At 37.6% G+C, this 14,691-nt stretch overlaps 1 protein-coding gene across 2 annotated transcripts in view; it reads right to left on the bottom strand.

Moving 5' to 3' along the window:
- Positions 1-14,691, bottom strand: part of top2b (DNA topoisomerase II beta) — a 72,027-nt gene that overhangs the window by 50,025 nt on the left and 7,311 nt on the right. For both annotated transcript variants that reach the window (XM_084422813.1, XM_084422812.1), the window contains exons 6-12: positions 12,702-12,799; positions 12,366-12,578; positions 12,047-12,220; positions 11,595-11,696; positions 11,320-11,457; positions 7,606-7,744; positions 796-953 (exon numbers count right to left, since the gene is read on the bottom strand). In XM_084422813.1, coding sequence (XP_084278939.1) covers positions 796-953; positions 7,606-7,744; positions 11,320-11,457; positions 11,595-11,696; positions 12,047-12,220; positions 12,366-12,578; positions 12,702-12,799 — 1,022 coding nt within the window. The remainder of the gene's footprint in view (positions 1-795; positions 954-7,605; positions 7,745-11,319; positions 11,458-11,594; positions 11,697-12,046; positions 12,221-12,365; positions 12,579-12,701; positions 12,800-14,691) is intronic.

Below are 14,691 nucleotides of genomic sequence, written 5' to 3'. Positions count from 1 at the left end.
AAGAACAATCCCTTTCCAGTCGCCCAAGCTGTCAATCACACAGCGCGAGTTTATCTAGACACTTGCCAAAATTCGTTATGAAATCAATGACGCTGTTACACTGCACAACGAAGCTCTTACTGTACGTAAATCATGTTTACATTGGTGAAATCATTAGTGAGAGTGCAGAAACTGCATTGCAATGATAAGATCTTCATTCACTTGATCAACGGGCTTACACTAAAGTCTCACAGCAGCCAATCACAGCAGTGGGCGTTTACACTGAAGTCTCACAGCAGACACGCCCCTTCAAACAGAGTGTTCAAAAATCAGGCTAAAATCAGGCTAGGAAAAATGCCTTTTATTTCTAAATTATAACAAATTTTGATCTAAAAAACATACTAACATTATAAGGGCACCCCAGGAAACATTCTAAAATAATAAAATAATCCATGCAAGGGCACCTTTAATTTCTATCGGTGCTCCGTCTGTTTGACGCACTCATTGAACACTGAAGTATAACAAGACACTTGTTGTCAGAATATGCTAAATGGAAATACTCACGGGACTTTCTAACATTTACAGATAAGGATAAAATGAAAGCTATCAGAAGCATTAAATCAGAGGCATTAGACAGCACACACATCTGTCGAAGCATGAGAGGGCAAGACGCAGTAAACAAACACCAGGTCTGTTAGAAGCGCTTATAAATATAAAGCCTATCTCATGTACCTTGGTCAATATTGTACTTCATCATTACATTCTCTGCCCTTATTTTATGGTTTGTCTTTCCGTGTCAAGATTCCTGCAGCTTACCTGTTTGTGTGTGGCCTCCCTCACGTTGAGGATCTTTCCCCTGAGCGGAAACACTCCATATCGATCTCGCCCGATCACTCCTAAACCGGACACAGCCAGAGACTTGGCTGAATCTCCCTCAGTCAGGATCAGAGTGCAATCTGAAGAGTGTTTCCCCCCTACATGACAGAGCAAGAGTTACTCATAGATGAATCAAACATTTTAAACAACACTTTCATATTTACTGTACTTTAAGTCATCTGCCAAGCAAAAAACCTGCTACAATATGCAATACAGAACAAAACTGCAATTACCAAATGAAATAAGTCCAACAGCTGTAATTTCTTTTATTGTAAGATTATTTTTGACTATTAAACATATTTTCTGCACCACTTCTCTTTAATATATTATTCTCATTATAAAATTACAAATGGCTCGTTTCCACTGAGCAGTACGGTACGGTACGGTACGGTACGGTTCGGGTCTTTTAACCATGATCTGGCTAGCGTTTCCACTGCCAACAGTACCCTTACTTGATAGGCGTGGTGTTTCGATCGACGTCATTTTCGCGCGAAGAAGAACATAGTAAACTACAATGGATGACATACAGCAGATCTTGTTCTTGCTCCTCGACATGTTTGTCACAAGAAGACAAGCGCCGACATTAGGCTTTTCTCAATATCAAGTACGCAAAGTTTGTACTTGCCATGTGCGACTCTTAAGGCGGGCATACACTGTGCGATGTCTGTGCGATTTCAGCAAGGAACCTACTCACACTGAACGAGTATATCGTATGCGATGTAAAGCCAAAGCTCAGGATTTATGTGCTCACATTGTACGGTCCGAACGTCGAGCTGCGACTTGACTGCTCACACTATACGTGTGAAATATGCGCGAATCAGCGCGATAAATCCTCGTGCCGGGTTGCGCCTATGGACGATATCAGCCTATCCAGAGATATTGTCAAAACAAGCATCAGCTATCAATATCAAGAAGATTTAGCATTTCCAATTTATATATTAAATTATTAGTAGACTAGTATTATTGTATTATTATTATTATTATTATTAGGGAAGGCCTAGGCTACTTTTATTATTAAAGTGATAGGCTATTATAATTAAATTGCCACGCAACAATTTCATAGCGCATCACCGCATAACCAACGCGCTGTGAGGATAATAAAATATTACATAGAAGCTTACTTCTCCTCATTGAAAATTGTCTAAAACATTTAGGTCGATTACAATGAATTATATACATATAATTAATTATTAACAGTCTATGTCCGACCACTGCAATAATTCATCAATGAAAATTAAAAACAGCTTTATTTCAAAAACATTTTTTAACAATAAAAGAGGCAAAGTGTACATCGCAGGTGGCTTGGAAAAAGTGGGTAATGGTTAATCCATTTTGCAACACGAACTGGAGGTAAGCAACAGTAATTTGTAGCTTTGAACTACAGAACTTAAATAGGCCTATCTCCCTTTTCTTTCTTTTTTTTTTTTTTTTTTGTTGCTGCAGATTAAACTGTTTTCGCGCAGGCGCAGTGAGGGGAAAAACACTGCGTTTAGGGCAATCGGTTCGTAGCTCTGCTTCAACTGTGCGATATAGTCACGAGGAGCGACCAAAATTTCTAACATGCCAGAAATTCATCCGACCATCCGATTGCCGGTCGTGAGAGGTTAATCGCCTCTCGTTTCCCCCTGTACAAAAGACAAAGCTGAAAATCGGCCCGACCCGAAAAAGAGTCGCACGAGTCAGAATTCGGCTCAAAATCGGACGAAAATCGCATAGTGTATGCCCGCCTTAACATGCAAATGGTAGGCTACAGCGCGTTCTTAAAAGCGTCACTCAGCTCGCTCTGCTACTCCGGTTATCTGTTACTCTGTATGTACATTTTAAGCAACAATAAAACGAAATATGTTATAAAACACCACTCTGCCTCTTTTCGTTTTCATTTAAATAAATTAAACATTATAGGGACACAAATGTGGTTCATGCGCAACGCATATTGATTATTCACTGCACGTTATACGTTATTCTATTTATAACAAAACGAAATTTAAAACACAACCCTAACGTTACCTCTTTTCGTTTAAATAAAAAAAAAATTACACATATTCCAGGCAATATATGCATTTGTACAAATGTTGCAATAAACATCAGTGATAATCTTGTAATAAAAAAATGACAAAAAAACATATTTCTTTTTGTAAAATTTCAGTTTTATCAATAATAGCCAATATAAAAGTTTAAGTAAAAGGTACAAGAAGCTATACAATAAGAAATAAAGCAAACAATTCAGTCAAATATCCAAATGCAGCGCTCTAGTCTAACATTACAACAGTAAAGTTAAATACAAATAGCCTATAATATGAAACTAAACTTAGCCCTCAGCCAAAACGATTGACAGGGAACGAATTATATATTCACGAGACCAAAGATCGCCCGTTAGGTCTACACAAGACGAATTATATCTCATGTTTAACCACTACCGTCGGAGTCAGCGGCGAACGTCAGAAGAACTAGCCGAGGAAAGGCTCATCCAGCCGGGAAACATGAGCGCCGAGCGCCCGCTGATCGCATGGATCTCACAACCAAAAAAAAAAAAATCATCTTTATAAATAAACCACAGATTTGAGCTTTAAACAACTACATTCTCGCCTGAAAAACTCTTAAAATTACATTTCGTGACACAGTAACAGTAGTATTATATTAAACTGTATATTAAAAATGGCGCTTCTTATGTTGTCATTCCCCTTGTAGCACGCGCAAGTGACGATTCTCTGTCAACCAATCAACGTCCTGCAGTGAGTCTAGCTCCACCTTTTAGTACCGTACCACTGTGCTAGGTACCCCAATGGAAGGGTACCTAAAAAGTGGTACGGTACGGTTCGGCATTTTGGTACCATTCACAACTTTTGATAGTGGAAACGCAAATAAATGCGTACCGTTCCGTACCGTACCGTACCGTACCGCTCAGTGGAAACGAGCCAAAAAACATTACTTTTTAACAGGAATTGAATGTTTTCACAAATAAGGCCTGTTCACACCAACACAAATGTTTGGTCGATCTTCGCATGCGTGTTGTGTGTTTAGACCAATGCCATAAATTGAGCGTCAGCGTCAGTTCTGGCAGGCCAGGTAGTCAAGACGCTGCTAATGCTATTTGCTAACAACACTGTCCCGTCAGCTGATCTGCTCCAGCTGATCTGCTTCAGCTGAGCTGCATTAGCTGGTTAGCTCCCCTCGCTGCTCAATGGCCAAGCTCAAACAAGGCGCCCTATTTAAAGCACTTTCAGTTTGCTCATACATGCTTGCTGCTCGCTTCTGCTGCCCGCCACCTCCCCAGCTCCTCCTTATGCATAACGTGGCATTTGCTTTATGTCATGTTGCCTGCTCTGTTCACAGGGGGATATTTTAGCTCTCACAGTCCTAAACTGTGTGAGCGTTCCCTAATGCTGCTGCTCATGAGCACCATGAAATAGCAGAGAGTCAGAGGACTCCCTGAACAGAGCCATACCGCCAAATTTCAATTCAGGAACATCAACTTGTTTGCAATCTATTCAATAAAAATTCTTAAATTATTTTTATTGTCTGTGTGTTCTTGACTTAATGGACCTGACAGAAATGAAAATTATATTTCACTCTCTGAGAGTAGTTATCACTTATGGAAAAGCAGAAATAAACAAAGGCAGTGGTATAATGGCGCTTTTCCACTACACAGTACCAGCTCGCCTCGGCTCGGCTCGGCTCGACTCGACTCGACTCGGCTCTGTTTGGTTTTCCACTGTGTAAAAGTTGTACCTGTACCTGCTTCCAGGTACTTTTTTTCGTACCACCTCCGGCGCGGTTCTAAGCGGGCTGAGGCGAGCTGAGGCGATACTAAAATGTGACGTGAAATCATGGCAGACTGCTGATTGGTCAGAGAGAATCGTCACTATTCACTGCGTCATCATTGCACGCGCCAGACGCAGTATCCTGAATAAAAAACAGCAAAAACAAAAACAAAAACATCCAAAAACAGCATACACTCAATTTCCTCCATTGTCCTGTGTGTGTAGGTAGCGGGTGTGTCTCGCGCGTCTCGCGTAAAAGATTAAGTCACGGCAGTTTCCTGCGGTGTCGCTATGACGACCAGGTACTATTGTGGAGGTACTATCTGCAATGGAAAACGGAGCGAAAAGCGAGCCGAGCCGAGCTGAGTCGAGGCGAGGCGAGTCGAGTCGAGCTGGTACTGGTAATGGAAAAGCGCCATAATATTCTATTTTCTTATTAAGATGCTGATATACATTATTAGTAGTTGTTTTTTCATTTTTAATAATATTCTTTATTACTTAAAGGAACACGCTGACTTTTTGGGACTTTAGCTTATTCACCGAATCCCCCAGAGTTAGATAAGTCCATACATACCCTTTTCATCTCCGTGCATGCCGTAACTCTGTCTGACGCACCCAGCGCTAGCCTAGCTTAGCACAAAGACTAGAGGTAAACAGCTCCAGCTAGCTGAAGCTCCCAATAAGTGACAAAATAACGCCAACATTTTCCTATTTACATGTTGTGATTTGTTTAGTCACAGCGTATACAAATAACAATGTCACATGAGACACAGCCATCTTCTAACCGTATACATACTGGGAACTATATTCTCAGAAAGCAAAGCACTGATACTTGGGCGGAGTGATTTGCTCGCAGCACCTGAGAAGCCCCGTGGTGAACAGCAGAGAGTTCACTCAGAGTTGGAGTAAATCACTCCGCAGAAGTAGCAGTGCTTTGCCTTCTGAGAATATAGTTCCCAGTATGTATACGGTTAGAAGATGGCTGTGTCTCATGTGACCTTATTATTTGTACACGCTGTGACTATACAAATCACAACATATAAATAGGAAAATGTTGGCATTATTTTGTCACATATTGGGAGCTTCAGCTAGCTGGAGCCGTTTACCTCCAGTCTTTGTGCTAAGCTAGGCTAGCGGTGGGTGCGTCAGACAGAGTTACGACACACATGGAGATGAAAGGGGTATGTATGGACTTATCTAACTCTGGGGGATACGGTGAATAAGCTAAAGTCCCAAAAAGTCGGCGTGTTCCTTTAATTTGCTTTAACTGATATGTGCTATAACTGATATCTGCAGCAACTTTCCATTTCTGACACACACTCTTTACAAAGAACAGTGAAAAGTCAACCAGTTTTTACATGTTTTCATCGAGGTGTAATGGAAAAGACCTTAGAACACCTCTCCACTAGAGCTGCACGAATGATTGATAAAAGATCGCAATCTTGATTCAAACACCCACGCGATCTTATTTCTAAATGACAACGACTCGGCTGTGTCTATTAAACCTTTGACAAAAATACCACCGGAACATTAAATTCTGTGTTTGCGCTGCCGCTGAGCCAGAGGGAGCATTTGCCATGTATGCATGTAATCTTTTCAACCACACAGTGTCCAGTACTTCTGTATTCACACTCCAGTGTTCAGTGTTCACACTCCAGCATTTCTGTCTTACAATACTTCAAATGATCACAGAAGTACTGGGATAAAAGACACTGATTCAATTGAAGTATTTGAGTGAGTTGTACCATTCATTGAATCATTCTTTCAAACCAATTTTTTTTAAATATGAATTCTAATTAATAAATAATAATAATAATAAATAGACTGCAGCGTTTATATTTTGACAGAATAATTTACATGTTATTAGTAATTGAGTTAATTTACATGTTATTTTATTTAGTTGTCTGTTCAGAATTGTGATCTCTATTTGAAGCCAAAAAATCGTGATTCTTGCCAAAAAATTTATTTGCTTTCGAAGCTACTCATCTGCAGCAATGCGTGCTGCTGCAGTGCTGTCATATCTGGCTACCGGGAGCCTATTACATGCTCTCATACGTTTAGTTTTGTACCATTTTTGGAAGAGTAAAATTTACATATTTGGTTTCAAAAACCAGACGCATTTTCACTGAACCAGTTTTATTTGGAATGCGTCTCAAACCTCCTGATGTGGTTTGAGTGATCGGATTTGAGTCTCGAAAGCTGTTCGGAGGGCATTTACACCTAAACTTTTAACGATCGGAGAAAACGTGACCAGGTATAAACAAGCCTGAACTAACCCTTTAACATTCTTTTCAAATTCAAGTGAAAATGTTTATCGCAAAGAATTTTTGCTCCCAAGTCCAACATTTGTCTTTGTGCAAAAAAGCCTATAGTCTTACTTTTTTTTTTTTTTACAAAATTCACCAAAATATTTAAATAATACTGGCATACATTACGATCATTTAATTAAAAGCATTCAATTAATCGATTTATCAAAGAAATAATCAACAGATACAGATTATATAGTTATCAAAATAAACATTTGTTGCAGCCATAGTTCAATTATTGAAGATTATTCAGATTTAAAAGATCAGATGAGCGGCGAAACCATTTAATCTGTAGGGAATGCCATAAACAGGTTGCATTCAGAAGTGGAAGTACGTCAAATCTCTTTAAAAAAATTACAACAGCACCATAAACTGCAGTACAAAGAATAGTGTGTTAAACTTAGTAATGTAATGTATGGCCTTTACAGCTTAAAAAGACTTTTGCCCTGAAACAAAGTGCATTGCAAGCTTCATTTACCCATTGTGTGCATTATGAACTAAAAACTGAACATTTAGCCTACTTCATAGAAAATACCAAGGATATATAACATATTCAGTCTAAAAATACAGAAATTAGATTTTTGGACCATATCGCCTAATAAGCAGAACATGATCTTTAAAATCTGCTGATATGGCTGTGGACAGCAGAAAAGAGAAAGGGGGTTTATCTGTCATGAACTCACCAGCATCATTGGCGTCGTCTAGTTTGGGAATTCCTTTAATCTTGCTGTGTTTGACAGAGGAGCATTTCTTGTTGAGCTGTGTCTGAGCCTTAAACTTCACCCAGTTCAGAATGCTCTCCACAATACCACAATTTGTGGCCTATGATGGGACAAATAACTCAGATATTACCACAGCTCGATGCTTATTGAAGTCAGCATTAAACCAAATATTCCCAATTGATTTTCTTAATACATGTTACGTGTTGTCTTGTGCATAGGGCAATTCCAGCGTTATGGACGTGACATTTGCAGTCAAATATTGTAATATAAATTCTCATAAAATGCATTTAATACCAATATATTGTAAACGTCTGTTTATATATCCATACTCCCTTATTAAAGGAGTCCAGACATTAGAAAAATATCAGTCTACGCATGCGTTTTATATTTAATATGAGGGAAATACACATGCGTTACGGACGTGACAAAAAAAATCTCTAACTTTTTGTTGTCAAAATATTTTTTAGTAATTCTGTGAATTACACTGCGCAAACCAAAAGTAATAGTACCCACCGAATGAAGAAGGGTTGGCTCTCCACAGAACATAAAATATTCATTTTATGTTATTTTTCGTTTTCGCATTTATGAGGAAAAAACAATGTTACGGACGTGACAGTTCTCCGTTACGGATGTGACCGCTCTGAAAGCGGCACTAAAATACTGCTTTAAAACGTTCACAGAGACCTCAAACAGGCATTTAAAACACCAAATATTAAGGATTGGCATTATAAGCAAAAATAATATTCGATGTTTGTTCGAAAATCATACCTCTCCCCAACATGCTCACCGGTAAGACGGCGTTCACTCAAATCCCGCTCCAACATTACATTTGAGTAGGCATTTAGTCTCATATTAATGTTTAAATAAAATAATTGTATTTTTTATTTCATATGTTGATTATATGAAAGGATAACAGCATGAGTAAGATCATAAGATGCGCAATATATCGGATACAGTATATCAGTGGGCAGCAAGGTTATTATAGTTTTGCATTTTTCACTAGTTTTTATTTTTATTTCGTTTTGACTTTTTGTTTTCAAATTCAGTTTAGTTTTAGTTAGTTTTTAAAGTGGGTTTGCTAGTTTAGTTTAGTTTTTATTTTTTGAAAATGCTTAGTTTTAGTTTAGTTTTTATTAGTTTTAGTGTTAGTTTTAGTCTTTTTTTTTGTAATTTGGGTTATTTGTCAGGGGCAAGATTCAAAAAGGTCAGAAAAAGTATACTTTTTCTGACCTTTTTGAATCTTGCCCCTGACAAATGTATCTAAAATTGTATGTTTTTGTTGAGTTATTATTAATAACTCAACAAAAACATCATACAATTTTAGAAAATATTTATTCAACAATAACAACACCAGTACATAAAATGTCCATATGGGCACAAATATGTATGTAAACAGTCTCAAGACTCCGCAGTAAGTGCAAAATGTGTAAGTTCTGTGCCAAGAAAAAAAACTAAATAACGTTAGCCAACAGACTAAAGAAGACATACATGAACCCAGTATTCAACCCATTTTTTGAGCCACACAAGACATTTCAGTCAGATTGTAAAAAAAATGACATAACATTATTTAATATTTGAATCACAGTTAGTGTTTTGACATCGACAACCACAACCAAAAAGTGCATTTTACCTCAAACTTGCGACTAGTTAACTTTCTAAAGAAGGCGCAATCGCTTCTCGGGTCGACATTAACAGACTGACAAAATTATATTCAGAATTTAAAATATTTTTATACCACTTTTTAATGTGTGACTGTAAAGGTGTTCACGAGATAGAGATACCAACCTTTCGCGAACTTGCTTTCAACGTCGAACGAACACTCGTTCTCATGGAGACGCGGTGTGCACGGAGGGGAGGGGCTGTGTGTGTGTGTGTGTGTGTGTGTGCGCGCGCGCGCATGTGAGTGACAGAGAGACGGAGGGAGAGCAGCAGGGAAAGGAAATGCAGCGTGTTTTAAATAGCGTTAAAAAATGAAAGACCTTGACAAAGACGAAAACTAAGGACATTTACTCTATAATTTTATTTTATTTTAGTTAGTTTTGCCAAACACACATTACAGTTTTAGTTAGTTATCGTTTTTTTGTAATGCCTCGTTTTTATTTTTATTTCAGTTAACGACAATGTTTTTTCCCACCTAGTTTTCGTTTTTTCGTTCGTTTTCGTTAACGATTATAACCTTGGTGGGCAGACATGATTTTGACCAATTCTTTAGTTTTTTTTTTTTTTTTGTAGAAAACCTTTCTTTAATGTGAATTTCGTTTTGTATAAATTGTATCTTAATTTTAATCAATGTTTCATCAACCAATTGCCTGGATTTATTAAATAAGAAGCAAATAGGCTATAGCAGACAATATAATCAGGACACGGAGGCGCCGTCGCGTGAAGTGGAGCGCGCGCCTCATAAATGAACCGAAACTCCGCGTATAATGTAGGCTACTTGCCTCACATACCTGAGAAATATATCTATAGGACGTCTGAAATGTCTACTTTTAAACTACTTTTAAGTCGTGAGTCAAAATGATTGCAATTATTTTGTCAGCTTGATCGCGGGATTATGATGAATATTCATGTTTTAACCAAGAGGGAAAAACGCAACATCCCGAAGGAAGTGTCCTATGGCTATAAGACACATGCTCTTCTTTAAGTTGTACTGTATCATATACTACCTTCTGATATTCATATTTCGTCCTGTAACTGGCAGAGGAAGAGAAGATCCGTTCATGTGCGATTTATCCGCCGCGCACTGAGGCGCTATATACAGAAATATACCACGCTGTATTAAAGAGCGGTCTCTATTGTTTATATTTTGTTATAAAATAGACTGAATTTGAAAGTTGAGACATTTTTTCATATTAAAACTAACAAAGCACAAATATTATTGCGATTATTGGATACGCACTGAATATATGGTAAGCCTGAAACCGATCACAAGTGCATATGATTTCATGTGAAGTGTCCGTAACGGTCACGTCCGTAACGCATTATTATGGTTGTTCAGAGCAAAGTAGTGGAATGAAATGTCGATCCTAGTAAGCATAAACATAGTTTAGCTTTGCATATAAAGTTTCAAGTTATTTGCATTTATAATTGTTATATTATATAAACTTAATCTTTAAAACGTTACGGACGTGACAGAGCACTGAAGCGTCGAGACCTCTTTATTAAAGCCCTTATAAATTCAACAGGCAGTGCTGTTATGACCAAATTAGTATATTTATTTCTCAGGCATGCCTCCATCTTTCAGCAAAATGCTTTATGTTCAAATTAAGTTTTTAAAAGGGGGGTCTTTAATACCTCTTTTGAAAGCATGAAATATGGCAGGTTGAAATTAAAATTTTAGCATTGTTGCTCACCTCATATGTGGTGGAAAAACTAGGCAATTTTCTTAACATTTCTGATACAGCACATTAATACAGTATATTACAGACCTAAATGGACAACTTAAAAGGGGTTTTGATCTTTAGGTAAAAACTTTATTTTTTCATGGTAAGGATGACCTTTGCGTGGAATTGCCCCATTGGTCGCAACTTCAGTTTCATGCCGAGTTCAATTCATGCAATTATTTTTTTGTCCCGAAGCTTCTGATAATGATAGGGACTCTAAAATTAAAATGTGAAACTTTTCTGTTTTTTTTTTTATCATCAGAACCAAGATAAGAGATAATCACACACTTACAGATCTGATGAATTTCTCAGTGAGAGCACATTTGGAGCCAAAGCTTTTGGTCTGTAGAGTCATGTTCTCCTTGGTCTGGGAATCAAAGGTTGGGTTCTCGATCAGGGCATTAACAAAAACCCACACATGGTTTTTAACCTGAAATTAAAAAGCATTTTCTTAGAACAGTTGAAACAGTGAATTCTTAGCACTCAACATCTTAAGAGATTGAAGAAGCACATTTCCAAGTGTCTAAATAGATATTATATCTTGTGTGTTGAGCAGTGAAAATAAACCTGGAATGGTTTCACAGAGACTCCAGCTTTGTTCTTCTTCTTCACCACTTCAATCAGTTTCGCCACAATTTGGTCCACAACATAGTCAACATGTCTTCCTCCCTAAGATATCACACATCTAATGAGTATTACGTTACTTTAAAAAAGCATCTAAACAAGGAGGAATGATAAGAAACCACCAGTATAGCAGAAGTGTTGACTAGAGTATAGCAGAGAATGCTGTTATTGCTGTTAGTTTAGTTGGTTCAACCCTTTAAACGTTGCACAATTAATTTCATCAGCTTTAAAGCACCACTGCTATATTAAAACAATCAGATTGGGGTCTGGCATGCCTGAAACTAGTTTAATTATGCAGGTTTCAGTTAAAACTGATAGCCAACCGACAATTCTGAAAAATGTGTAATTTTCTACAGCCCTAGTTTCAGGAATAAGTAACGGTGTGTTTCACAGACCTTGGTGGTGGCAATGCTGTTGACGAAGCTGATTTGCTGGAAGCCCTTCTCACTCATGGTGAGACACACTTCCCAGCGCTCATTCACCGTCTCATTCACCACCTTTAGAGCGACTCCCGTCTCATCTAGTTTATCCTTCACATAGAGATCCACATAACTGCGGAAACCATTCACCTGCAGCACGAGACACAAAAACATGCTCATTAGAGACAAGAAATGTCTAAAAATGTTTGTATGTCTTTCAGATTTAAAAGAAAATCCTCATCACACTGTTGTGTAGAGAGCTCTTTTTTACTTAAGGAAATGACAGGTGACTTACGGGTAGCTTCTTTCCATTGAGCATGACTTTGACGCCCCTACAAGAGCCAGCCACATCATACGCCCTGCGTGTTAGCAGAGCCACAATGTCCTTATCCAGTTTCTCCATCTTGAATTTGGCCAGATCAGGCTGGAAGGTGACACACGTGAAGTCATCCCCATCAAAGTATTTGATCTTTGCCTCACTGGTCTTTCCCATGTTCTCCTGCCATGTCTTTGGGAGAGATGGGAGGAGAAAAACTAAGTTAAAGTGTAAGACTTCAAGATAGCTGCAGTTTTATCACAACCACAACATATTTCTTGTATTCCAAATCACCCTTCAGTAAAACGGCTGTACCTGTTTGAAGCTGCGTTTGTACTCCTTGCAGGCTGTCTCTACTGTAAACTTTAGGCTGAATATGTTACAGAGTTTAGCACCATATCCATTCCTGCCACCTGAAGAACACAAGATTGATGAGTTACAATTAACTGTTGATTATTTCTCTTGATATTGTAATAGTGATTATTAATAGCGATTAATCTGATTTATTTGTGAGGGGCAACTGCATGTCCTCTTAGCCGCATGAAAAACAAAGCTCAATTCCATCAGGACTGTGAGAACGGTTGAGCTATTTTACTAATCCTTATCCTACAGTTTAAAAAGTGAGCAGCGTGTCAAAACAACGGAGCCATACACACCACAAGCGCTCAGGGGGATTTATGACAATGATCTTTTGCTGCTATATGCGGTAATATTTGTATCTAGCACCAACTTTCACTACAACGCTGCAGAAAATGAGAATGCAGCAAAGTAAAAATATTTGTATCTGCATGCATGACTGCGAGCATCCAAATAATCTAGGTTTGTTACAAGTTAAAGAGTCGTCTTTAGACGATAACATTTTATTCCGTCAATCAGCATTGCTAAGAATATTTCATAATAAACAATGTTCTAATTGAGGAAATTATTTGGCATGGATGGCAAGGAAAAACTTTTTTTGTTTTCTGCTCATGATGAGAGTGTTTTGATTATTAGTTTATGTATATTGTTTGTTTGTGGTTTAAGGAAAATATTGAAAATTGTCCACTTTGACACAAATTGACACAAATTGTCCAAATTGTCAACCGTATTAAATTTAAAACATTTCCCTAAGAGAAGAACTCTGAACCCTACTCACTCAACAGTAATTAATGATAGAGAGGGCGAACATATGAAATTGAATGTAAAAAAGAATTTAACAACCACTAAAGATGTGAATACAGGGCAGTGCACAGACATTTTGATGACCAGTTGCCCAAAGCAAGAAAAAAAAAATTGTTCAGCTACCTAAACAGGGACATTCCATATATGTCTATTCTTTTAATATACAGCTAGATATAAATACAATAACTAAACCCGAACCCAAGCAGAAAAACTTTTCTTTTTTTTTACAACTGAACAAAATATATATATTTTGAACAGTTTTCGCGAATGAGGACTTCCCGAAAGGGAGGTTTTGTCCGATTTAGCTCTCTCCACGTTCAAATGTGTCCCCAAAATATGGTTAAGTAGGTAAGCACCACATACATAAAAATGTATTCTCTAAAATTCTTTGCTACTTGAGGGTGTCAAAGAAGTAACTGGATGATGATCTTGTAACTTCCCATGTCACAAATATAATAAAAGCAGACTGCACATTCTTATCATAACAGCTCTCTAGAATAAAGTAGACTGTATATTAACATGACACACCATTTAAAGATTATTCCATTTAATTTGATGATAATTTGTCATCTAACTGAAATATGTACATTTTAAAAACTGACTGGATTTTATTTTGATTGTAAATCTTAGTGTTAGTACGGTGGCCGAGAGGTGCAAAACAAATCACAATTACAAAAACAAAATAACAATTCAGAAAACACAACGACAATTTAGAAAACAAAATAACAATTCAGAAAACACAATAACAATTCAGAAAACACAACGACAATTCAGAAAACACAACGACATTTCAGAAAACACAACGACAATTCAGAAAACACAACGACAATTCAGAAAACACAACGACATTTCAGAAAACACAATGACAATTCAGAAAAAACGGAAAAGGTAGGTATATTTTGAGAATGACGTACTTATCGCTGAATGGACGAGATACCTGTCAATCAAGAAATTTGTGATCAACTTTGTTTTGCTATGCGAAAATAGAACACATTAAACTTTACTTTGAAGAAGGACATTCATGTGCCGTGATTGTGGACATGCTGGCGACATACCACATACTATTTACTATATTAATAGTGTGTCATGAGTTTAGTATGCCTGAGCACATGGTTAGCATGAGTGTTTCGCGATTAGCGCGATA

This window comes from Rutilus rutilus (assembly GCF_951802725.1).
Source record: "Rutilus rutilus genome assembly, chromosome: 11".
Lineage (NCBI taxonomy): Eukaryota > Metazoa > Chordata > Actinopteri > Cypriniformes > Leuciscidae > Rutilus > Rutilus rutilus.
This window is presented reverse-complemented; position numbering and strand designations above follow the sequence as displayed.